Source organism: Mastomys coucha, unplaced genomic scaffold (genome assembly GCF_008632895.1).
Source record: "Mastomys coucha isolate ucsf_1 unplaced genomic scaffold, UCSF_Mcou_1 pScaffold21, whole genome shotgun sequence".
NCBI lineage: Eukaryota > Metazoa > Chordata > Mammalia > Rodentia > Muridae > Mastomys > Mastomys coucha.
In genome coordinates, this window is record NW_022196904.1 from 187,909,294 (window position 1) to 187,936,461 (window position 27,168).

The 27,168-nt window shown below is 45.2% G+C and overlaps 1 protein-coding gene across 1 annotated transcript; it reads left to right on the forward strand.

Moving 5' to 3' along the window:
• The first annotated feature begins 138 nt into the window (after positions 1-138).
• Plekhs1 (pleckstrin homology domain containing S1) lies at positions 139-26,932 on the forward strand. Its single transcript, XM_031385022.1, is given in 13 exon segments — positions 139-263; positions 3,450-3,495; positions 10,415-10,503; positions 10,609-10,715; positions 11,378-11,512; positions 13,561-13,636; positions 14,514-14,627; positions 17,526-17,646; positions 19,341-19,491; positions 20,787-20,999; positions 22,030-22,131; positions 23,574-23,709; positions 26,753-26,932. Coding segments are annotated over 12 exon segments (1,452 nt in total). The 5' UTR covers positions 139-263; positions 3,450-3,467.
• Positions 26,933-27,168: the final 236 nt, after the last annotated feature.

A 27,168-nucleotide genomic window follows, 5' to 3' on the forward strand; every position in this document is an offset into this window, starting at 1 on the left:
GGTACCTGGAACATCAGGTGTAAGTAACTCTGTGCCAAGCCACAAGAAGAAAGAAAGCCCAGGACTTCCCCCTGGGCACCAGCTTCCATTTGTATTTGGGACAAAAGTAAAATCTTCCCGAGGCTTGTTGAGAACTTCCTGCTGGTTCACATTTCAAACAGAGCCTGTACTTAATCCCCACCCTCACACCAGAGCTCAGAGTAAGCGCGGAGGAGTCCGGGAGCCTAGGACCCGCGCGGTACAAAGGACTACCTAGTGACCTGGTAAGTACTGCTAGACTGTGACAGGTCTGGATCCCCAAGGTTATGGTGATCTGGGAGCTTGTTTATGATTGAGCAATTGCCAGTTGGAAAACTGGAAAATTTCCAACTGAGCAGTCTTACTATTTTAAGCTTTTTCTTTCTAATCTTCTCAGGCTGTAGAACCAGAGGGAAATGGGACCTCTTGGTATCAGACTTACCAACTCCCAATTGGCATGACAATAACCAGGCCAGGGAACAAATGTGAGCTCTTCCGGAGTGAGATCAAAGAGCTGAACAGACGTGCAGTGGCAGGGAGCTTGAATGCTTATTCAGGGCCAGTGACAAGAACGGAGGAAAACCCCAAAGAGATCACATCCTCCGTTCCTTATCTATCTATCAACCTGTCTGTTTGTCTGTCATCCATCTGTCATGTCATGTCTGTCTGTCTGTCTGTCTGTCCGTCTGTCTTTGAGACAGGGTCTCATGAAGTAGCCTGGGCTGGCCTAGAACTCACAGATATCTTCCAGCCCTTACCCAGCAAGTGCTGGGATCAAAGCCATGTACCGCCATGCCCCATACATTCTCCTTTGTTGAACGGGCAGGAAGTACACAATCCTGAAAAAGACTGACTTTCAAGCTGGAATTTGGCTCATGTTCTGAATTCTTAATTCTGCAGAGATTAGCTGCTTAATGTTTCTAATGGTTGTTTCGTTGTCTGTGGCTGGACGTTACAGAATTGTAAAAATAATTTAAACTCTAGGTGCACACTGGGATGTAGTATGTGTACCATAAATGCTAGCTATTATTAACTCACAAACCATAGACTATTTGAGACCCAGAGGACCTGGTGACTAGCATTCTTGATATCAGAGTACCTATTATATGCTGAGCGCTCTTAAGTTCCACTGAAGCTCACAGCGATCCTCAGAGTGGAACATGGAATAATACTGTACTACTAGATCAAGATCCCATCTTTCTTTATTGATAGGGGGAAAAAAATTAAATGCAGACTCCACAGTTAGCACACTAAAGCCATCACTCCCTACAGCTGTATCTGTACAGGTGGGGGGAAGGAAGAAAAAGCAGTCCCCTTGGGCAACACTGGAGCCCTTCGTGGGCACCATGAGGCTAGAGCTGCCCCCAAGGCACATTTTACCAGGCTTAGTGCACTAGGAAAGTGATGTCATTGGAGGTATCCGTGTGCATCCACGTGGAACCCTGTGTGTTCTGGGGGGGGGGGGCTAGATACACTTCACCTCACTCTTTCTCTCTCACGTGTAGATCTCCATTTGTAAAATAAGCCCCTTCGGTATAGGCTAGTTCCGAGACCCAGAAGTCAGAGTATGCAAACGTGTAAATACTTTCAGTGCTCATAGTCAGGCATGCCTACGGTCTCCTTGGCACCAGTCAGAGCTCTGGTACTGGGGAAGGATTAAGTATAGATTCTGTACAAACTGCAAAGAAGCAAGGTGTTCTCAAGCCAGTACTATCGGGAAGATTTTATCCCTCCCCTTTACAAACTATAAAGGCTTTTAAAACGATTAAGTATTTTATCAGAAACTTCCTTTTCTTTTTTTTCTTTCTTTCTTTCTTTCTTCTTTTTTTTTTTTAAACAAAAGAAGAGCCTTATGTGGTTTCTCTGCACCATTGCATGCTGGGCTAAATGCTGTATGTATGGAATGCTCAAGTCTTACATGTGGAGAGGCCAAACGAAGGGGGTGCTGAAAAGTACCCCTTCCTAATTATTTCTCCAGCCAATGGCGCTCTCACATTGAAAAGAAGTCCAGGAAAACTCCACTAGTCTTCAAACTGCTCTCACATGCTTCTCATAAGCCAGCAAGGAGAGGAGTAAATGTGCTGACACTAATTAAAGGTACAGGTTAGGAGAGCAATCACACCAGGCACAGGTCAGGAGGGGAGTGTTCACACCAGGCACAGGTCAGGTGGGGAGTATTCACACCAGGCACAGGTCAGGAGAGGAGTGTTCACACCAGGCACAGGTCAGGAGGGGAGTGTTCACATCAGGACAGTTGGATGGCAATAGCCCTCTTTTCTCTGATTGCCCCCAGGCTGCCGGTACCTCCTTTTTCAGGCCTTCCATTTTCAGTATTACTAATTCAATGCAGAGGTTGGCCATGGACATAGTCCTAGTTCTCAAAACCCCATCAGCCCTGCAGCCCTCACCTGTGGACACTCCCCTGCCTCTCAGTCCCCTAGATCAGTGGTTCTCAACCTTCCTAATGCTGGACTCTTTAATCTACTTCCTCATGGTGTGGTGGCCCCCAACTATAAAATTACTTTCATTGCTACTCTTGCTACTGTTACGAATCACAATGTAAATATCTGACATACAGGATATCTGATATCCCAAGGGGTCCCAACCCACAGGCTGAGAACCACTGCCTTAGGTGGTCACAGATGACAGACAGCTTTATAGGACAAGACTTAGATTCAGCTCACTTGGGTCAGGCTCAGGCCTTTGCATCAGGAGATCTTGAGAATGTCCATATAGATAGCAGACCACTTAAAGAACCAGAGTCTCTGGTCCTTGCTCATGAGGTTCCCTCTGGAGAAAGCAAGGCCCCAGATGTGAAAAGGGCTTATTACAGCTGCTTCCCAACCCACAGTCTCCTGCCCTCTGTGTTGCTCTGACTTGTTTGCTGTCACTTGCCTCCCTGGGGCTGTCCTCCTACAGCCATGTGTGGCAGGGGCATCAAGGACTACCCTTGCAGTCTTCTTCGTAGCTTCTCCTCACATCACCTACTGGGTGAGAACCGGCTCCCTGGACGGTTCTCATCACCATGGCTACCATTACCTTTGGGCACAGTGGAGGAACATTAGTGAAAGAGTTGGTTGAGTCAGTAAAGTGTTTGCTGTTTAAGCATAAGAACCTGACTTCCCTCCACAGAATTAACATTTAAAAAGTGGGATATGGTGGCACATGCTTGTAATAGCAGCAGGAGAGGCAGAGAAAGCAGATGCCAGGTGAGCTCACACCAATGAGAGACCCTGTCTTAAAAAACAAGATGGATGCCTTCTGAGGTCAAACACCCAAGTTTGACCTCTGAACTCCACACACATAAGAAAGACCGAAAAAGCAGGGACCAGAATTGTGATGCCTGTCCTGGCCCCCCTTGGTGCTGTAGCTAGTTGGTGGGGACTCTTAAGTCTGGAAGCTAACTGTTGCCTAACTCCTCTTTCTGACAGGTGAGGAGAGCCAGCCAGATGGAAGCCAGACCTCCAAAGGGCCCAGGTACCTACGGGCATAGTAGAGAAGGAAACAGCTGTCCACAGCAAGGATGAGGCAGCTCCGCTGGTACCCAGGAGCAGTCATTAGTTTCCATTGTAGGGACAACAGGTATCATTCTGGGGCAGTGACTCTTGATCTAGAGAAAGCAGGAGCGCTTGGGTTCACTTAATTATTTATAAAAGCTGAACTGTCTAGAAATCTAGCAATTCCTGGTTTTCATTGGCTAAGTGTTCCATTTGAGCCTTTAATAAATTACAGCCCAGCAAAGACTAAGATATATTCCTTTAATTTTGCATAAAGTTCTCGAACATAGAAGAGTCATTGTGCTTAGGGAACTGAGAAGTAGAGAGAAACACAGGCAAGTAGCTGTATCGAGAACTTTAGCTCAAGCACATGCAATCAGTGTGACCATGGACCAGGGAACAAAGTGCTGTGGAGTCGGAAGGAAAGACTGACGTCATCGCAGACGTCCCAGGAAGTCTTATAGAGAGGTTATCTGAGCTGAATCTTAGAGCGTGCGCAGGGCTCTTTTTTTTCTTTTTTCTTTTTTTTAGTTTTGTCTGTGTGCATATGTGTGTTGTATATTTGTGTTCTTGAGGGTGTGTGTGCATGTGTATGTGGGCATGTGGAGTCCAGAGATCAGTGCTGAGTCCCTCCTTGATTATTCTCCACCTTACTATTCAAGTCAGGGTCTTTCACTGAACCTGCATCCCCATGATTCAGTTCCGCTGACTGGCTAGTGGGCTCCAGAGATCTGCCGTTCTCGACCTCTCCATCCCCAGCTCTGATGTTAAGGATCCATGGCACCACATAGGATTTATGCATGTGTGGGGGAATCCAAGCTTGGGTCCTCATACTTAGGTCATAAACTGAACCATCTCCCCACTCCTCTGTGGAGGGTTTTGGAAGGCTTTTAAAACTTTTGCATATATTTTTAATTAAAAGATATATCACTTCTGCTTCTCTAAACCCCGCTAGGTTTCTCCTCACCCCTTCTCAAATTGATGGGCCTCTTCATCATTATTATTGTTATAGACATGTGTGTACACACATGCACACACACATACACACATAAATTACATATGTACATATAGAGAGAGATGTACAAACACATAAATGCAACCTGCTAAGTTCATGTTTTGTTGTCTATGTGAATATAATTTCAGGGCTGGTCACTTGGTATTGGGTAGCCAGTTAGGGGACTCATTCCTGTGAGATGCTAACTCTCTCGGAGATTGGGGGCTCATCCCTGTGAGATGCTAACTCCCTTGGAGATTCCCCCTTCAGTAGTAGCTTGTCTACAGTTAGGGGGCTCATCCCTGTGAGAGGCTAACTCTCTCGGAGATTATTCAGGCTGCCTATTCTAGGAGACAAAGTTTCACTGTGGACTTCCTGGTCCTCTGGTCTCCCAGCTCTCCCTGGATGTTTCCTCAGCCCTCTGTGCAAGAGTGTTGTAGATGTTTTTACTGGGCCTGAGGTTGCCACAATCCATTGATCTCTACATTGTATCCAGTTGTGGTTTTCTGGAACACCTTTCATTTGCTGTAAAGAAAAGCTTTGGGAGAGAGTTACTCTTATCTGTGGGTGTGAGGACAAGGTTTAGAATGCAGTAATGAATTGGGGGGGGGGTGTTCTCTTCTACAGTTCATGACCTCACTAGCCACCTGGGTGGGGTGGATACACTTCTAGTAGTAGGCATGATTTCCCTCTAGAAAACGAAACACGTCCCATCAGAAGAGTTGGCAAGACCCACAGCACTGGAGAGAGAGGTACAGAGGCAGGATGTGAGGGAGGGAGCAGAGCAGTGTCATAATGTAGGATGGGGAGAAGAGAGGCTGAGGAGGCCAGACCCTGACCTCCTATGACTAGCAGCGTTTTGCACATGGTCTTGGCATGGCCACGCCTTTTCGACTGCCTGTAACTTATTGCGCATCTCCTTGAGGTGGACAGTCTGGTGAGTGTCAATAAATGCATTCACGCAGGCAAGTTCCATCACAGTCCTCACATTGAGTGTTCCCTCATCTCCAGCTTTGCTGTCTTGTCATAATCCTTCCCTCCAATGCCCAGTCCTTTGTCCCATCGCCTAGCTCTCTGTCACTGTGTTTGCTAGAGTTCTGCATAACTGTGAGCACATGGTAAGACATGCTCATCTGACTTCTTCTACTTGGCACAATTCTCTAATTCATAATAGAGATTCATCCACGGTGTGTGTTGGCCCTTTTCCCTTTTCCATTATATGGATGTCATAACTGATGATTCATTGACCTTCTGGAAACATTCAGGCTTTTCCCATCTTTGTCTATTATAAAAAGATGACATGAACATTTGTATATATGTATATATGCACATATACATTTAGTATATAGGTATGTGTATGATGTGTGTATATGTTCATGTGGATGTGTACATATATGAATGTACACACATGTACATACTGAGCCCAGAGGTTGGCATCAGGTGCTTTTCTTTATAGTCTTTTAATTTACCTAGGAGTAGAAATGGCTGAGTCATATTGTAGAAATATATTTAACTTTTATCAAATGGATTTGATGTTTAAGAAATCTTTATAGAGGTGCGATTGACAAGCAGCAGGCCCCTGTGTTTAAATCTACAAGTAGCTAGGATTTGTCATGTAGAAATTCTATAGAGGGGACTGTAGACCAGAGCAGAGCACATGCCTAGCATTCATGATGCCTTAGGCTACATTCTGAATATTGTCAATTTTAAATAAATAAGTAAATACCATAAATTATCACCTAAGTGCAGATAATGAACTTACTATTAAGCCTTTCTCCCTCTTTGTGCCATACACCCCTTCCTAGGCAACCATAGGTCTTCTCTCTCAGTATAAAGTTAATGTATTATTCTAGAAATATCCATAAATAAAATCATGAAGCATGAATACTCTTTGTCCTGGTTCTTTCTTCATTCTTTTTCTTTGGTGGCATGGCCTCAATGTTGCTATGGAATGGAAGATAACCTCCTGGTTCTCCTGCCTCCACCCCCAAGGGCTATGCATGTGATTCTAGAAGGATTTTATTAAGGGCAATGCACTCTGTCTACAGAATGGCCTTGGCCATGGACGTGTGAGTATTACCTTGGTCTGTGCATACTACGTTCTTGGTTCTTATAGGTTTGTAGTGAGGTGATTTTCTAAATCTACATTTATTTTTCTTTTATGTGTATGAGTGTTTTATCAGCATGTGTGTCTATGCAGCATGTGAATCCCTAGTGTAGTATGTGTACCTTGCACATGCCTGGCATACAGTGAGGTCAGAAATGACTATTGGAACCCTGAAATCGAAATGATAGCCTGTTGTGAGCTGTCATGGAGGTGCTGGGAATCGAACTGGTATCCTCTGCAAGAGCAGCAAGTGCTCTTAACGGATAAGCCATCTTTCTAGCCCTGTGCAGTTTGTTTGTTTGAAGGGAGATCTCAGCACTCTGCTTTTTCAGAGTTGTTTTGGGTATTCGAGGCTATCAAATAATTTATATGATAGTATGAATGAGCTTTTCCGTTCATGAAAAATGCATGAGACTTCAGATAAAAATTGCATTGAAGCTGTAAATTGCTTTGGGTGATTTCTAATATGTCATTATTAGAATATCTTCTTTTAATCCATGAATGTGGGATATATTTCCATTTTTTATATTGTCTCTAAATTCTTGTAGTAACTTTCAGGATTTCAGCACTTTGGCTGAATTTATTTTTATGGATTGTTTGGGAAGGTGCTGTAATAAATGAACAGACTTTTTCATTTTCACTTTCACATTACCTGTCGTTACTTCATAGAATTTTTAAAAATGTTGCACATTGACTTCACCCACCACGGAGTTTGTCCATTAGCTTACAGTTTCTGTGGGCTGCTTCAGGTTTCCTACCCCCAGGATCATGCCATCTGCACTCCATTTCTTTTCCTTGCTTGGTTGCTCTACAGGATAAACACAAATGCTCTCTCAATAGCTTATTACACTGCACTATAGTCAATACTTTAGAGTTTATATATTTTTAAACATACAACAGCTTGACCCCAAGTAATGACATACTAATTCACAAATAATCCAGGTTCATTGCCAAGATGTGATCTCGTCTTCCTTCCCAAGCCTCTACAGTCCTATTGGAATTCATGTGATCCATACATCATTATAATCTGTACAATGCATTGCTATTTTTGTTTAGCTGGTTGAATTACTGAGTGCTTTAAATAATGAAAAACATCACCTTACATTTAGCCTTGTAGTCTCTGTATCCGTACTCTGTTCACCTCCAGTACATTCCAGAGGGTTTCTATAGCATCCTTTTTCTTTTCTTTCTTTCTTTCTTTTTTTTTTCTTTTTGGTTTTTCAAGACAGAGTTTCTCTGTGTAGCCCTAGCTGTCCTAGAACTCACTTTGTAGACCAGGCTGGTCTCGAACTCAGAAGTCTGCCTGCCTTTGCCTCCCAAGTGCTGGGATCAAAGGCGTGCGCCACCACTGCCCGGCTTTCTGTAGTATTCTTTCTGATAGTGGATGCTTCCTGATGATGAAATTCTTTCAGAATTTGCGTATCTGAAAGTGTCTCCAAATTGCTTCCATAGTTAAGAGATATATTTGCTGCTTATTTAATTTCGAATGGCAGGATTTCTTCAGAGCTGTTAATGGTCTATGTTTTCTTGCTTATATACACAAGAAATGAAACAGTTGGGGCTGGAGAGATGGTTCAGCAGTTAAGAGCTCTGGCTGTTCTTCCAAAGGACTTAGGTTTGATTGACAGCACCCACATGGAGGCTCACAATCATTTGTAACTCCAGTTTCAGGGCATACAACACCGTCTTCTGGCCCTCTCCGGTACAAAGCATGCATGTGGTGCTCAGATATGTATGTAGGCAGACCATCTGTACACATAAGTATAGTTTTAAGAAGAGGCAAACCCCTTGGTTGCTCTCCTTTCTCCCGTAGGGCTGGCTGCCTTTTCTCCACTCTCTGCTTTTGAGCTGTTTTTCTTGTGACGTGGTTTTAGGTATTTGGATTTTCAGAAACTTTGGAGTTTGTCTCTTTTCCTGGACCTTGTGTTCATGCCGTTCATTGACTTGCTTGGGTCTTGCTTTATAGTTTAAAATTTGTAAAAAATTTCGAACAATTTGTTCAAATATCTTTTCTGCCTCTTCCCCTCCTGTAAGGCATCCCAGCTGCTTACATGGTGGACCAGTTGAGGCTGCCTCAGTGCACGGATGCTCTTTCACATTTTAGACTCTCTGGTTTGTTTGTTTTTACTTTCATGGTCCTTATTGATACCCCTTTTGGTACTCTGTAATTTTCTTCTACAGTAACCAGCCTTCTCGAACAGTCTGTCGGTGTAAAACCTCCCTGCTCCCAAATGTCGTTGTTTCCATCTCTAAAAATTCACTTTAGGTCTTTTCTAGCTTGTATATTTCCCAAGATTTTGACAGTAACAATAAATCTCTGGTACATCTAACATCTGGACCAGTTCTATCTTGATGGATTAGTTACTCTGTTCATTACACGACCAATTTTTCTGCCTCTTCTCCATGCCTGGTCACCTTTGACTGGTAGCCAGACATTACACATTTTACCATATTGGGTACTGACTAATTTTTATTCTTATAAATCTTGAGTTTCTTGGGAACCACTCAGTCTCCTAAGACCTGCTTGTGTAAGATTTATTAGGTGGGTCTGTCACGTCCTCGAATCTAGGGCTAGCTAGTGTGGGGACTCCTGCTGCAGTTAATGCCCCATGAATTACAAACTTTTCCAGCACAGCTGGAGGGAACAAGCACTTTTCCTGGCCCTGTGTGGGCGTCCTAATCTTTTTAAATCTGTGGCACACACATGCATAAATCAATAGTCCCAGTATGCTGGTATATAAGAGGACTGTGGGGTGTGTGTGTGTCTTTGTGTGCATGTGTATGCATACACTGTGGATGCAATAAATACATACACACTGTTTAACAAATCATTCCTGCTGTGGAAACTACAGAAGATCTTAAATATTAACTGTTTCATTGTAATTACTGGTATTAAAGACAGTTACTATTATTATTAGAATTATTATTATTACTAATTATTATTTTGTGGGTTCCAAACACAGACGCCTTTCATTTAGGAAAACAATGCTATTAAAACAGTGCCAAAGAGCCGGGTGGTGGTGGCGCACGCCTTTAATCCCAGCACTTGGGAGGCAGAGGCAGGCAGATTTCTGAGTTCGAGGCCAGCCTGGTCTATAGAGTGAGTTCCAGGACAGCCAGAGCCACACAGAAAAACCCTGTCTCAAAAAACCAAAAATAAACCAAAAAAAAAAAAACAACAACAACAACAAAAAAAAAACAGTGCCGAAGGACTTAGTTTCACTCTTATATCACAGCTGCTTCCCTTTGTTCAGGAAAGGCAGCCTCACCTAGGGCTTTAGCCTAGTGAGTGGAATCAGGGTTGTGTAATACAGCTGTTGAGACCCTGTGTTCTGTCACACCCATGAGACTAGGCTCCTGTCCTCTGTGGTCACAATACCTGTTCCCCCAACAGAGAAAAAATACTCCTCCTGCTTCATCTTCACTGGCAGGGGGTTCTTCATGATGCACTACACCAAGGGTGATATAGTTACTATCTTATTCTGGCAATGGCAATGGAAACAAACCTTTGCTCTCCCTAGGGACCCAGGGCCAAACTGCAGCAACAGAGCCAGGCAGGTGTGGGCCTAAATGTAGCTACCTCTAAACACAACTCACAACGCAACTCTCGGAATGATGGCTACAGCTGTTGTTCTTCATTTTGTCCTTGCGATGGGGGTGGGAGCCGGAGCAGCTAATGTGCTGTGTTCTTTTGAATAACTGAATAATTTGAAGGGAAACAATGTTTTCCAAACGAAGTCGTTCTTTCCTGAAATTTATAAGAGAACAAACTGAATCCTCTTCACTTTCTTTTATTAGGCAAACAATTTCCATTTGAATATGAAAATGAAGTCCATAAACGAGATTACTTCATTAAGTCGCCGCCCCCTCAGCTCTTCTTCTCTGGGGTGAGTAATCGCAGTGGTTTACAAGCCTCCCACCAGCCCCATGAGCATTCAGAATCCTTGCCCTTCTGAGCTTTAACTCAACTGCAAAACCTTTTCATTTTTCAGACTTCCTGGAAAAAGCGTCTTTTTATTCTGTCCCAGAGTCAGGGGAAGGGCCTTAGTCTTTCCTATTACAAAGACCATCAACACAAAGGTTCCATCGAAATCGACGGGTGTGTATCCAGACCAGGAAATGTGTTTATCAGCTAATGAGCCCAAGTCAGTTGCTAAAGGATAAGATGAATGGAAGCTTAAACCTGAGTCTCTGACAAAAAAGAATCAAGGCTTCAGACCTGCCATAGTGTTTGTGGCTCTAAAAGAACTTAAGTAAAGAAGGGAGTGGGTGAAGGCAGTGGAATGCTAACTTCGTGCTGTACATTGTAGGCGGTAGATCTCTAATTCCTGAGAATTCAGTTGAGGACTTTGCCTCACTTAATTTTCTGGTGGCAGAGAGCTCCTGAAATCCACTTCATAGAGCCAAAGTGGAGTTCGAGAAATATTTAGATGAACTATTTTTTTTCTTTTCTTCAGAAATCATGTAATAGAAATATTGGAAAATAGAGTGATCTGTGGACTCAGGAATCCAACCCAAATAGGAACCTCTGACTTGAATTTCAAGCTGAACAGGGTATTTTTAATTACTGATGAACTGGATCCAGAGTCTTAGTTATTTTTAAAAATGGAAAGAATTCAAATGAGATTCATGATGTGAACTAGACGGTCTTTAAAATGTGGGTCAATGAAAGCTGCAGATTCATTCCTAATTTAAAATAGGAATCTGTTTTCATCTTAAGTTGCTATGTGTGTCAGTTTAGTTACTTTGTGTCCATCTCAGCAGCGCCACTGTAGAAGTTGGTATAAATTGCCAGGAAAGGATGCAATCTGTACAAAAGATGTTCAAGTGCCACCCGGATGAGGTGATGTCTATCAGGACTGTAAACAGGGACTACTTCCTTATTGGCCAAGACAGGTAAGCAGGAAGACAAAAGCCAGTCTGCTGTGTGTTTAGCAAAAGCAGTATACAATAAGCAGAAACCAGGCTGCAAACACAGCCATCTTTGTTATGTGCTAAAATGGTGTGTGTGGTTGCACGTGTGCACAGAGGACAACCTTAGCTGTCCTTCCTCAGGAGCCATCTACCGTGGTTTCGATACAGGGTTCCTCCCTGGGACTTGGAAAAGGCTAAGCTGGCTCACCAGAAAGCTGCCAGGATCTACCAGTCTCTGCCTCCTCTGCAGGCATTGCAGACACACTCCACCATGCCTGGCATTTCTGTGGGTGCCAGCGATGAAATTCAGATCCTCAGGCTTTGCATGGCACACGCCAACTAAACTATTTCCCACCTAAAAGTGTCCTAACAGTGCTTAAAAGAAGAGAGGTTGTAACCTCATCGTTTTGTTTTGTTTTGTTTTGTTTTGTTTTGTTTTTGTTTTTGTTTTTCAAGACAGGGTTTCTCTGTACAGCCCTGGCTGTCCTGGGACTCACTCTGTAGACCAGGCTGGCCTCCAACTCAGAAATCCACCTGCCTCTGCCTCCCAAGTGCTGGGACTAAAGGTATGCGCCACCACTCCAGGCAACCTCACCGTTTTGAAGGATAAGAATCAGGAATTCGGTGCAGGCAGGACCGCACTCCTGTGAAGCACCTCAGAAGGAAGGCCGAATCTCAAGCCTCTCTAGGACTTCTGATGGTCCCTTGGCTATGGCACCAAACCCTAGCTGTCCCAGGGCATTCCCCACACGCACGTACCTCTGGGTCAAATTTCCCCCTTTTCCCACAGATATCAGTCTTACTAGTTAAGGAGGCACCTCTGCCCCATTAGGATCTTGACCAATTATTTCTGCAATGAGTCCCTTTCCGTATAAGGTGACATCTGAGGAGTAGGAGCTGGAATTGGGACATGAAGTAGAGAAGGAGAGGGCCACGAGGTAATCCACAACAGTGGATCAAGGCCTTCTGTGAGAAACAACTCAGCCAGAACCGTCTGTAGGAGCCATGGTGCAGGGAGAGGCTGTGCTCACCCTGAAGGCTGCCACAGTTTTAACAGGGGCTCCTGGTGCTAACAGAAGGGTCCAAGTGGATTCTCACATCCACTGTCAGCTGCAGGGGTAGATTACGGTACAGGCCAAGGCTGTGCAGAGGAGGCCACAGATGCTGAGGCCTTCATGCATTTCAACTTGACCTAGAGCTGCAAAGTTGTCTTTTAAATTGTTACGTGGAAAAGAAGACAGGGGGTGTATTAATTTGTCCTTGTCTTTGTTGACTTTTCTATCTGCTGTGGTCAAACACTGACAACGAGCCACTCCCTAGGAAAGGGTTGATTTAGTTTACAAGTCCTTCTTACAGTCCATCACTGAGGGAGGGGACCTGGAGGAGGAGCTGATGCAGAGCCTATGGAGGAAGGCTGCTCACTGGTTTCCTCATCTTGGCTTAGCTTTCTTATAGCACCCAGGCTTACCTGCCGAAGGCTGGTGCAGCCCACAGTAGACTGAGTCCCACTACATTGATATTTAATCAAGAAAACACCTCCACAGACTTGCCTACAGGCCAGTCTGATGGAGGAATTTCCTCAATTGGGACTCCCTCTTCCTATGACCCCAGTTTGTGTAAAGCTGGCAAAACAAAACAGAACACCTTAACCAACACATTCTTTCTAAAAAAATGCATTTCCTAAGGTGGGCAGGGAAGACTAGAGAATGCAGGGAGTGGGGCTGGAGGGCAGGTGTTCATGGAGAGTACCATGGAAAGCTGAATCTCCGAACCCTACATTGTTCCTGCTACTCTGACCTCCCATTTTTCCCAAGTTTCCCTACCAGAAGCGCCAACAAGGTTAATTCAACTGTGCAAGTGCAGAGATTGGGAGGTAGCATGGACTATTTCAACTACTGTGGGGCAGATTTTTATTTTGTTGGCAGCTGATCCCAGCCTGTTCTGAATGTCGTCAAAGAACATTCTAGATTCAGAGTGAGTGTGGGAGCTATTGCTGCCAGTGCCAACTGAAACTCTCTTCCTATCCCCAGGGAGAAGATTAAAGACTGGGTCTCCTTCATGGCACCATACTGCCGGGGTGTAAAAGCAACCCATCAGAGAGCAGAGGTGACTCTACATTGCTAATGACTTTCAGGCACCTGAACACAGCCCTCTTTTCTTAGAAACAATAGTGGTCCTTTCTTTCTCCTTAGCATCTGGAGCTAATACAAGGAATAAATAAGCAAGGAAAAATGCCCTTGTTATTTTTACAATCAATAAAGGAGAACATACTTTTTGTGTTTTGTACGAGAGCTAAATTAGATCGTCATTGTTTGTGGTAGGGGGAGTGAACGTTAATGGTGGCAATTTTTCAGAGTAGCTCCAAGTATACTATTTTCCACCCTTGTGGTTCTCAGTGCATAACCGGCTTCCCTTTGAATGAGTAAGTCTGAGGAAACATCTGTCAAACATTGTTTTCATCTGCCTTGCATTTTAATAGAATGGCTCCTGTGTCAGGCAAGCAGCTGAAGGGTTTTGATTGACTTCCTAAGCGGCTTTGTGAATTTCCCCCAGTCCTTCTTGGAGAGACTGTCACAGAGGGAGCTTGACTGTAGGCAAATTTAAGGATGTATTTTTCCAGGTTGTTCCATGCTCATAGCAAGTGCCAAAGAGGAGAGAGCAAGGTAGATTCAGTACTGAAAGCAGAGAGGACAGTGTGAAGGGAGGCACCATGGAGAAGACAGGCTGGGGGTGGGGTGGGCTGGGAGGAGTACTCAGGGTGCCTGGCAAGGCTGGGCTGAGGATCTTCGGGAACTTAGAAGTGGGAGAAATTCACACTGACAAGATTAGCCCTGGCTAATGGACAGCCCAGATGTCAAGGACTTGGGGAGACCCTGGAACAGGGAGTCCAGGATAAGATAGTGGCATGGGGGTGGGTTGGGGGTACTGACAGCAATAGGGGAGAATTGTGTTCTAATTATAAGACTTTTTTTTTTCTGAGCAGGAGAAGGCTTCCCTGGCTGACAGAAGGCCAGTCTCCGACCCCAGTCCTTTCTTCGCCCTCCGTAGCACACCAGAGGGTATCAGCCTTGCATCACCGAGGGCCAGTCTTCCAGAGGTGGTAATTGAATCCTTCTGTCTCAGGATTTAGCCATTGCTGAATGGTCCTCATTGCCTCAGAGAGTCAGCTATTGCTGAACATCCCACTGTCTAGCAGCTCACCCTGACCTTGCCCATCAGAGTCAAATGCACCGAAAGAATCATTCCCGGGGTTGAGGAGACAGTCCCACAACAGCACTGTGAGCACAAAGACCTGACTTTGGTTCCCCGGGACTCATGGGGTGCCACTCACTGTAGTGCTGAGGAAGCAGAGACAGGTGTATTCTTGGGGTCACTGGCCAGTCAGCCTAACCTACGTGGTGAGTTCCAGGTCAGTTGGGCAGAAGAACCAATGGCAGGTACTTCTGAGGAACAACGGAGGTTGTTCTCTAATCTCTCTCTCTCTCTCTCTCTCTCTCTCTCTCTCTCTCTCTCACACACACACACACACACACACACACACATGTGCACGCAGAATGATTCCTTAATATTTATACATATTTGCCCATTTCTTATTCTACAGGTAGGCTTAGCACTCACCTAGCTGACTCTAGATCTCATTCAGTTTGGATGCTCTAGACTGGAGTTTCTTCACTAAGCTTAGCCAGCAACCCTTCCACTCCTTCCACACACAGGGCTCAAAGGTCCCTCGTGCCCCTTGATCTCCTGCTGTACCGTCCACACCCCCAGGAATGGTGGGGGTTTCCTCCTGCTTCCCTCACTCATCCAGTCACTCTTCCTGTTCTTTGTACATCGTCCTTCTCCTCCTAGTGCAATCGGTCTGAGGAAGTAGAACGGCTTGACTGTGGCTGGAAGGGGCGTGCATGCCTGCAGCCTGAAGGGTCGTGCCTGTGACCAGAAGGGGCGTGTCTGCTTCTGGAATAGCAGAGGACTGTGCCCTCAGCTCTAGGCATTCACTATCTTTCTAGCTTTGGCTAAGATCAGTAAACAGGCTGGGTGGTGCATTCCCCTGCACATCTATTATTTCATCCCTTAGAGACACACCACTACTGGCATCCTTCCATCTGTGGCTACCAAGCACATGCAATGAAGCGAGGCCTCCCATTTTATCAAGCTCTCCAACATTTTAAAACCCTTTTTAGCTGATCAACACCCCCAGGCCCGACACTTCATCTCAGCCATTCAGTGAGCAAAAGCAGTGGTAGGGACAAGGGCAGACAGACATATTGACCCTGAGGAAGTGCCTCTTGCTCCCATTCACGACAACCCCCTTTTCCCCCAAGGGAAGCCTTATGGGTAGCTTTTGCCGTTTGCTGTTATTTATTGAGATCAAGCAAGGTTTTTTTAACCATCTCAAGTTAAAGTCACCGGCTGTCTTGCTGGGGTTTGTTATTGATGTACCTCAGCATAATCTAGTTCCATAGTCCATCTTCAGCAACTGCAATAGATTATCATACATGAAGGGGTGTGGTCCTAACAATAGTAACATCAGTTCCCACAGCTCTGAAGGCTGTAAAAGGTTCAAGACCAAGGAGACTCATGGCAGAGCTCTTCTTGCTGGCTCATCAAGTCACAGACAGGCAAGCAAGAGAGGCAGAGGACAACCAGAATGAACTCAGCCTTCCTCTTAGACATGGCATGCAGGCAGACATGGTGCTGGAGGAGCTGGAGGAGCCAAGACACTTCTACATTTTGATCCGGGCAGCAGAAGGGTTCTAGCTTCTGCAGGCAGCCAGGAGGAGGCTGTGGATCACACTGCCCAGACTTGAGGAGACCTAAAAGCCCCACCTCCACAGTGACACACTTCCTCTAAAGAAGGCTAACTCTCCTTCAATAAGGCTACACCTCCTAATAGTGACACTTCCCATGGACCAAGCATATTTAAACCACCACAAGCTGAAAGTGCACTTAACACACCTGCCCACAGCCTAGCAACACAGCACACTGCCGAGTTCTCTGATTGCCCCATGATTGCAGGGCTGTCAGGGAGCTGCCACCAGATTTACAAGCAAGCTGTCATGCTCTTATTGGTAGCCCACACAAAGGCTAACGTTCAAAATCTGAAATACAGTTTCTAGTGAATGCATCTTGCTTTTGCACTCCCTTATGAGTAAAAAACAAACAAAAATCTGAAAGTTGAACCATCACAACTCAAACTGTTCTCTCTCTCTTTCTCTCCTCTCTCTCTCTCTCTCTCTCTCTCTCTCTTACACACACACACACACACACACACACACACAGAATGCTAAGTTCCATAAAATTCCCAGCAAACATTGGGGGGGGGGAGTTGGTCTTATGAAAGTCCCCAGCCATCAGGCACTGTTCTTGGGAAATTAAGTCACACTTATAACGGGTCCCTATGCCATGCAGAGCAGCTGCATCAGTAGACAATCTGGTGCCTGTTAGGGGAGGGAAGGCAATAATTAATTGCTTGCATCTACATCACCTGGAAGCATATAATTCAGACTGTCATGTAGCCAACACTACCTAATTACACTGCTGTGGAAACAGACAAAGCTGTGAACAAAACACAAAAGAGGAATCCTGAGCCAGGAGGAGGTTCAGTGACTCCGGGCTAATTACTTCCTCAGAGGCTGCTGAGAGGGGACTGCGAAGAGATAGATGGGTAGGGACCGTGTGGCAAAGCTCTGTGACTTACACTCCACCCACAGTAGAAAACTTCTTGTTCGGAGTTGTAATTCTTTCACAGTAGGGGAAAAATTCCAAATATTAGCTATGCATATGGATTCCCACATTAGAGGGACCCAAACTGAAGAGCAAGCTCAGGTTGTATGGGTCTCTGCCTGTCACACTCAAACAGCCTCTGATCTCATCAACCCAACTGATCTACTATGTTTTTTTTTTTTTCTCTAGAAAGTATTGGCTCAATTCTATTGAGAAGGAGGGGAGGAGGGGTAAGGAACTCATTAGCTTCTTCTGTATCTTCCTTATTCAGCATTTAATCCAAAAAAGCCTCCAAGGATTCAGGCAAGCTCATCTCCCTCATGAACACTCAGAACCCATGCAAGATACGGAAGAAGAGGAGTACTATGACACTCCTCGAAGTATAAGAGCCAGTTAAAGTTATAAGTCCCCATTCCCTGCCCCATCCTGTTCTGCCCTGCCTGACCCCACCCTGCTCCTCCCTGCCCCCGCTAAGCACCCACTCCTTCAACATATGTGCCCAGCCTCTGTGACATGCTGCTGCCAAGCCAACAGGCTGAGATCAGGAGGCACAAAGGTAAAACTGGCAGAGGCTGGCTCGCCGTGCTGGCACATGAATAGGAGCCAACCATAGCACAAGACATATGCTTACATGATGTTTGGGTTGTAGCAGTGGTGAGAAGAGGGAACTGGTTTCTAGGCAGAAGATCAGAGAAGGTTCTATAAAGAAGATAACATTTGAATACTTGGCAGATTAAATTCGGGGTTTAGTAGTCTTTCTGTTTTTCTGGACTGAAAGGAAAAGAATAAAAGTTCTTGGGTAATCAGCCATGGGTGTATATGGGACAGCCTGTTGATAGTTAGTGCTAAACCCCACACTGTACTCAGCCTGGTGGCCATAATGATGAGCCTCGTTGTCCTCTTGCTTTCAGAGCCTGCAGCCTCAGTTACCAAAGATAATGCTATGCAGGGAGGCCTCAGACAGAGGGCAGAATGCTTGTTCCTCTTGACTCAAAGCAGGCTTCAGAGTCCACTGACATCCATTTTCTGGCCACAGTTTAAAGTGTGTGAATGGCAGAGTAGAAAATTAACAGAACAAAAGAGCCAGCCCAAGACAGGCAGTGAATTCTAAATTGACTCTATGCATGGACAGCATAGGAGTAAAGGTCTTCTAAGCAGGGAAGTGGTGAAACATGAGTTGACTTTTAGGCACATTGGCCACAAAGTGGTATCTATAGTACACACAGAGAGAGGACGTGGGAGGAAGGTGGGGCAGGAGAACAAAATAGTGGCTGTAGAGTTGAGACATCTCCCAAATTGAAGGTTTTCTACTAGACTGTGACATGTTCACTGAAAGATGGGTTCTGGGGCAGGTTGGTAATGGAAGTGCTAAATTACACAAGCTATCCTTACAGCAGACTCCTCAGAGCCCTTGGTATGTCGTCCTGCATTAAAGCGGCCGAGAGGGTTGCTTCTTAGGCATAGAACACTTCTTTCATCAAAAATACTCTGGGACACCCAAGCCATCGGGTGTGTGGTAAAGATGAGCGGCACAGCCTCTGTGGAACATGGCGTCTGGGGAAGTAGACAAAACCGTATAAAAGCGGTCAAGAGGGCTGAGGTGATTCAAGAACCAGGGATGACTAAACAGGGCTTCACTGGGCAAGAGAAGAGAAGAGCATCCCTGGTGGGGAAGGCGGCGTGAACGCAGGGTCTGGAAGAGCCTTTGGTAAGGAGGCCGATGTGCGAAAGCCTGCCTTGACTGGAAGGCTCCAATGAGAAGATGTCAGTGCTTGTGAGCAACCATTGCATCTAGCCTTTGGCCCAGTCAGCTTCCATGACTCATAGACTCAACCACCTAGGGGAAAGGTTCATGGCATCCAATGGCTCGGAATGAAGCAGAAAGGAAAATCTATACTTCCCAATAGAATATGTGTGTCTGGAATGGGGCATGACAGGCTTCAAATCTGCCGGGAATTGTGGTGGTCCATTCTCCTGTGGTTAAGGGCGGTTAGTATTCTCTGGAGGAGCACTGCCCCTGAATTGGAAGATGCATTATTTCAGATGCACAGAGCTGAGAGGTGAGAAGGTGCCTGGTCAATGGCAGACCCGTATCCTGACATCTGTTCCTCTTGTCTTTAGTTAGAGAATATTGCTGGATCCAATGATTCTGGTGACTCCGTTGAATCCAATAGTCTGGACCAAGGTTTCAAGAGAGCAAATAGCAATTATATGTCAATGAGATCAGTGAGATCCTGGTGAGTGGAATGGCCCTCTTAAATACTGCTTTTAGCTAACCTGCTTTTAGTGGAACAATTACTACCAGTTCACTGTGTTAACCTTTGTATGAGGGTGCATGTGTATTTATATATGTGAATGGGGTGTGTGTGTGTGTGTGTGTGTGTGTGTGCATGTGGGGAGAGAAAGAGAGAGAGAGAGAGAGAGAGAGAGAGAGAGAGAGAGATGCACATATGCCACATATGCCATAAAGCACATGTGGAGGTCAGAGGTAAGAGGTCAGAGGACACCTTGGGTGTTGGTCCTCACTTTTGGTTTGTTTGAGTCAGGGTCTCTTCTTGTTTCCACTATACATACCATGTGATCTGGCCCATGAGCTTCCCAGGATTCTCTGCATCCCATCTTGGCACAGCAGAAGCACTGAGATTTCAGAGGCATGCCACCATGCCTGGCCTTACATGGACTCTGGAGATCCAAACTGAGGTTCAGCTGCTTCGTGGGAAACACTTACCCACTGAGCTGCCTCTCTAGCTCCCCAATTCATTTGCTTAACTGTTGACAAATTGCTACAAAACATCACCAAGGACTGTATCATCACATCCTATTAATTAATCGATACAGGTTGGGTATCCTTTATTTGAAATGCATAGGATCACAAATGTTTTGGGATTCAGATTTCCTTTTTTAGGTTTTGGAATATCTGTATATCCATAATGATATCTCTTGGGGAATAGAACTCATCTAAACATGAAATACACACATGCTCCATATTTTCATATGTATGTATATACATAGATATAGATATCTGACGATATACCTGATATAGATATACCTGACGATAATTTTATGCAAAAATGTTTTGAGATTGCTTTGTTCATGAAGGAGAGTCTGATGGAGTGGAGTTCTCCATTTGTAGCATCATTCTGTCACTGAACATTCCAGAATTCAGATGCTCAGGTGAAGGGTGTTCAGCCCGTGAACTTAAGAGAAGAGCAATGTGCTTTCTTTACCCACAGAAAGCCACTTGGGACATCCTCAGACATTTCTGTCTGCAGAAGTCTTCTGGATTTTATGTCTCTCACTCTGTCCTTCCTGACCCTGTAAATGGTTATTTTGATTCCAAGTCCACTCTTAGAAAGAAAGCATGTTGGGATCTGGCCAGGGTGGGGCTCTGATGCTTACACGGACTTCAGAACTTTGTTAGTCCCTCATATGGCTGTAATGGCTGTTAGATGATTATATTTAATGGTTACAAAGGAAAGCTGTCGATGCGTGTGTTCAAACAGGGAGCCTTATTTAACTTCCTATGCTCCAGTCTCCTTAAAGAATCAAGCTCTGCATCAGCCGAAGATGGCCAAGCGGAATTCCAGATTTCCCCCGAGACATCAGAGCTGGGGCCTCCCCACCAAGACCATGGCACAGGAAGCGATCTGTATCTCTCACCTGCTGATGAAGCAGAAGCACAAACCACAGATGACCAAAAGGGGTCCGCCTCACTAACTGTTGTGAAATTGTCTATATTACTCAAGTAAAGCTCTGATTTCTAAAACTTTGTGGGCCCTAAGAGTGAGACAGACACATTAACCAAACTTTATATTCAAATGTCAAGATCGTTCCTCAGTTTCCATATTGGCCAAGAAGCTGATAGGCTTCAGTGTCACTGATGTTATGAGCACAGGTGGTGGCTGAGAGAGGGAAGAGGAGTGATCCCTGGGTTGGGGGGTTTTCCCCTTGGCCAGTCTTTTGAGCCCTATACCTGGACCATACTGATCTGTTTAGTGTATCTCCAGCCTCTCCCCTTAACATCCTGTGGGCAGGCAAGTCTCCTGAGGTTCTGATTAGGTCCTAGGTGATATCCAGGGCCCATGATAAGATAGGTTTTTATTTATTATTATTATTATTATTATTTATTATTATTATTATTAATTTACATTTCAAGTGATATTCTCCTTTCCAGTTTCCCCTCCACAATCCCCCCATCTCATTTCCTCTTCCTCCTCCCCTTTGCCTCTATGAGGGTGCTCCTCCATCCATTCACCCACTCCTACCTCATCCTTCTAGCATTCCCCTATGCTGGGGCATCAAGCTTCCCTCCCCTCCCATTGATGTCAGATAAGGCCATCCTCTACTACATATGTATCTGGAGTCCTGGCTTCCTCCATGTGTACTCTTTGGTTAGTGGTTTAGTCCCTGGGAGCTCTGGGTGGTCCAGTTAATTGTAATCTTAGCTACTTTACATGTCCTTTTGTACGGAATATTTCTGGAAGACAAATATGCAAATTGACCCAAATGGACATAATAATGAGCCCATTTAGTCTAGTTTTTACCTCTTTCCTCATCGTCATCCACTATCACATCCCAAGTCGAGCAGGGAAGGATATAATGAATAACTTTCAGTGCCTTAAATTCATATTTCTCTCTTTATATGTTCTGGACAAGATTTAGCTGGAAAATGTTATCTCAGAAACAGAAGACCAAAAGTGTACTCTGAAAAGATAGTTCACAGCCAGGGACAGTTGACTGTTTAATGTGACTTATACAAATGTTTTCTGTCTCAGCAACATCCCTGATGAGAGCCAAGTGGAGACTCTGAATGTGTTCCTCTCTCCTCGGGATGCCATCAACTATCTTGCTCTGATAGAAGCAGCAGGACAGATATGGTAGGTGGGAGCTGTGACTGACAAGAAACGAACAGGAGTCAAGGGTGGAGGAGACCCTTATTCTGAAATACCACATTTCGCAAAAATGATGTTGAACACGGACTATGGTGTTGCCACAGAGGGTACCCTCAGGCAAAAGCATACTGCTCTGTGTGAGGTCAACTTGTGCAGGGGGTACGTTTAAGAGGACCAAAAATGCCCACCAATCAGGATGTTTCTGATTCTTCAAAGACAAGTGGATGTCAAGGGTGCCACTCCTAGGCATGGCAGAAAGAATATTTAATGAATGGAAAGAGAGCAAAGTTAGTAGGATCTAAAAGAAAAAGATGTACAGGAGGGGCTATGAGTCCCACACCCCAATGAAAACCTCTACTCCAAAACTCTAACACAAAGTCTGTGTGGCAGACAGTTTTCAGCATGGGCCAGTAATCTTTGTACCCTAGATGAAGAGTTCAAGGTCAACCTGAGCTTCATAGCAGGTTCAAGGCCAGCTTTAGATACACAGTGAGACTCCCTTCCCTCACATCCCCAAATAAATAAGTGTGTTAAATTCATTTTAGGGGAAGATCAAAAATATTTACTTATTTTACCTTATTTGAATGGGTATTTTTGCCTATGTGCACAGATATGTACACCACATACTTGCCTGTTGCCATGGATCCTCTGGAACTGCAGACAATTGTGAGCTGCCATGTAGGTGCTGGGAATTGAACCCTGGTCCTCTGAAAGAGCAGCCAATGCTCTTAATCACTGAGCCATGACTCCAGATTTGGATTGGAAGATTGGAGTTTTACACAATAATTCTTTAATGTAAAGAATATGGCACAATGTCATAACTTCCCATCTTTATGGATTTTTGCAATCTAAGACATGTAAATAGCTGCTTAGCCTCTGAGCCCGTCTCCGGCCAAGCTCACAGATCTGTCCACCCACTATTTACTCATTAGATAGTCATGTGCTGCCCTCTGTGCTCGCTTCTATCAGACATGTACTGAGTATCCTGTTTTCCTTGGAACTGGAGTTATAAAAATTTTAACACCAACTAAGGAAACAAAAAGGATAGATCTGTATTCCCAGGGTCACAAAAAGGTTAGCCTCGTGAATAAGTAAGTCAAAAAAGTACATCTTATTCAAAACTACAATTGAAGTGTTTCCATTGTGCATAATTATAAGTCCTGGGATAGGAGAGATTAACTACAAGCCAAACAAGGGACTGGGCTTGGCTGGGCTTTCATGGGTGCTTTACTTGGAGCAGGGCTTGAGAGAGAGTGAAGTGGGGAGGGAAAGAAGTCAGTCCAAACAGAGATAGGGAGATGGCCAACATGTAGGACAACTCAGCTGACTCAGCTCCGAGTGAGTGAGCTCAGAGCGAGCATGCCCATTCCCGCTCCTCCAGTGAACTCTGTCTTACTTCCCTTTTGGATGCTGTATTCCCCCTGCAGTGTGGCTCGCTGGGAAGGCCCACCCCGGCTAGGGTGCTTATTCCACCATGGAGATCACATCTTGGCCGTGAATGACCTGAAGCCCCAAAGCCTGGAGGAGGTGTCTTTGTTCCTTACCCGATGTATCCAGAAAGAGGTGAGTCCTGTGGTTCCACCCTGGCCAGACCAAGTCGGTGCCAGGAGGGACAAGGTCAGGGTCTCAGGTGGCATGTCAGACCTACTCAGAACAAGATGAAGTCAACCTGCTAGTCAGGTACTATTAGAGAAAGCTCTGGGCCAGGAGAGAGGGCTCTGGGTTTATGAACTCAAACAGCATGAAGCGGCAGAAAGAGTTCCTGTGGTCTCAGACGTGCGTGTGAACTGTAGGGAGCCCCTTTAAGCAGTCATCGACTGCACCAGTTGTTGAAGAATCAAGTGGTATAGCATGCTGTGACGAGCTTGCTGTGTTTCTAGCACGGGGCATGCGCTCTGTACAATCACTATGACCTTAGTGTGACCCGCGTTGGTCACGCAGCATTAAGAGGTTCGCCTGTCTGAGTGCCAGTTTTCTCATCTAAAATCTGACATCGCCGTGTCTTCTGCATGGAGTTCTCACGAAAGTCCAGTGTAATACATGGCTCAACGCTTGGTATCTGCCTGTAAAGAGCTAACCTCTGTTTATGTAGTCTCACCAGCTAGTTCTTCTCCATGGTGTTCAACCCTTCTTAGCCCACTTTGATTTCTAGCCCAGAGACCTTTGGGCAGTCACATTCTTCTCTGCGTTTAGCATCTCTCTAGAGTGAGGAGCAGAGCAAGAACTCTTCATTCATTCATTCATTCATTCATTCATCCATTCCTACAGTTTTCAAACTGCATTCCTTGGATCTCTGGGGTGTATATGAAGGGAAGGAGAGGAAAAGGTCTACCTGCTGGGCTTCGGCTAGGGACATTCACATTTATCTTTTATAAAGCAGTTATATCCAAACATGGGACTACCCAGTTAATGTTCTTTGAAAACACAGAGCCTTGACTTGATATTTCTGCAAAGTACAGCCCTAAAGACCCCTCTTCAGGTTCTAGGATCTGTGGTTACGTATTACGCATATGAAGGACACGTCTCTTCTCTTCTTCATTACTCTGTAAGCCTACCAGTTGGATGAGAACAGTTATTATTGCTATTATGTAAAGGGCTAGGACCAGTCAGGCATGTGACTAAAGTAGACACACATCTAGTTACTGGCAGGGCCAGGATTCATTCATTCATTCACTTGTTTCCTCATTTTTTACTGATCATCCACCTATGCTATCCTGGATACTGTGTTTGTTATAAGACTACTAAAATGGCCTCAGTGTGCACTTAAGTGGCTCATAGATCAGTGGATTCAAAACTAGTACAGTAGGAACTTCTTAGAGTACAGTATGTGCTTGAGATACGAGGACTACAGAGGGAGGACAGACTGATCTCCAGAGGGAGGACAGACTGATCTCCAGAGGGAGGACAGACTGATCTCCAGAGGGAGGACAGACTGATCTCCAGAGGGAGGACAGACTGATCTCCAGAGGGAGGACAGACTGATCTCCAGAGGGAAGACAGACTGATCTCCAGAGGGAGGACAGACTGATCTCCAGAGGGAGGACGGGGGCTTTCTCAGAAGACATCGTATTTGACTAAAGATTTCAATCAATTCCATCTGCCAATAGTCCACACTGCAGCCAAATGGTTTAAAAACAAAGACACGGGCACCTTCCAGAAGTTACTGAACATTACTCTGACCCAAAGAATCAGACATGTGTTCAGCAATCCAGATGAAGAGCTTTGACTGGACTCACATTTAATCCTCTGCCTGGGCATGGTGACATATGCCTTATCATAGCTGCCAGTCTCGACTGCACTTCTCCTGGGCTATTTCTGTCTTCCTCACTCTACCTGAGATAACTCCTACATAGGACTGATGGCCAACATGATTATCTAGAGCAGTGGTTCTCAGCTTATGAGCCCCAACCCCTTTGGGGGGCAAGCGACATTCTCACAGGGGTCACATATCAGGTATCCTGAATTTCAGATATTTACATTATGATTCACGACAGTGGCAAAATTACAGTTATGAAGTCACAGTGAAAGTAATTTTGTGGCTGAGTCACATCACGAGAAACTGTATTAAAGAACTGCATTAGGAAGCCTGAGAGCCACTGATCTAGAGGATCAGAAAATTCTGCTCCCTCCCTCACTCCTGGCTTTCTTCGTTTATGTGAAAGTAGATAACCAATCCTCTTTTAAAATTCAAATACTTGGTTCTTGGGAGAAGAAAAAAAATGTTGGAAAAGGACCTATGGAAGCAATGACAGGTATCTTCTGTGGCTGACGTGCCTGAGCCAACCACATCTGTTGGGGCACAGTGGAGAAAGATTGAAGGCAGGCATAGGACGGGCTAGAGACAGCGAGAAGAAAGCCTGTGAGCATTGTAGAGGCAGAGGAGATGGTTCCTTCTGCTTTTGCCTGGCCCTTCCCCACATGGCGGTCTCCTTTGAATGCGTAGGGTTCCAGGGGCCTTTTAAGTTCTTGGAGCAACTGGGTCTATCTCTGTGGCTATCTTAGACTTCTATTTCTATAAGAAAACACCATGGCCAAAAGCAGCTTGGGGAACTAAGGGTTAATGTCTCTTACACTTCCACACCACAGCCCATCACCAAAAGTTAGGGCAGGAAGTGACTTGGAGGCCATGGAGGAATGCTAGTTGCTCTTAGTGGTTAAGCTCTTCTGCTTTCCATGGCACCAGGACTGTTAGCCCTGGGATGGTACCACCCACAGTGAGCTGGGCTCTTTCATGTCAATCATCAATCAAGAGCATGGACGACAGATAGATTTATCCACCAGCTGATCTAGAGGGGACATTTTCCAGTTGGTTCTATCTTCCAAAATAACTCTGCCGGTGTCAAGCTAACATAATACTAGCCAGCGCAGTGGGCCATTGTCACTTTTTAGAACCTACCTAGAGGCTTAGGCCAGCAGATGTCAGAAAATGTAAGTCCAAGTTCCACTTGAACCTATAGACCATCTGCGGCTGCCTTTGGCTCATCGCAGCGAGTCGTAGGATTTCCTTCAAGAACAGATGCAAGGGATATGAAGGATGGCTGGTTGAGAGCTGGGGAGTCCGAGGATAATCTTCAGTCATTTAATTACTTCCTGTGGTTTGTCTTAGAAAGTGAAACTCTCCATTGGCCGGATCCCAAACTCAGAGAAGCTCCATGCTTCCCCCTGTGCATGCTCCTTAAGACACCAGTTGGTTGAGTCTGTCCAGCAGAATTTGCTAGGACTGGAGAGGGCACCAAAGAGGAGTCCTGCCATCAAAAAGAGCCAGAAGGAAGCTCCTGGGGAGTAGGCTGCCGCAGGCCCAGGACACAGAAGGCCGGAGTCCTGGGCCATGCACAGCCCTGTGATTGGAGACAAGACAGCATCCGTCTCTGAGTCACTGTACTTACTGACTTAACAGTGGGGTCACTGGCCCCTTTTTGCTTTTGCATTGGGGAAGTCACATGGGATAATGACTAAGGAGTAGAGTTGAAACAGGAGAGCTTATTATCTGAGATTCTGCCCGAGACATGGCAGACATCATTC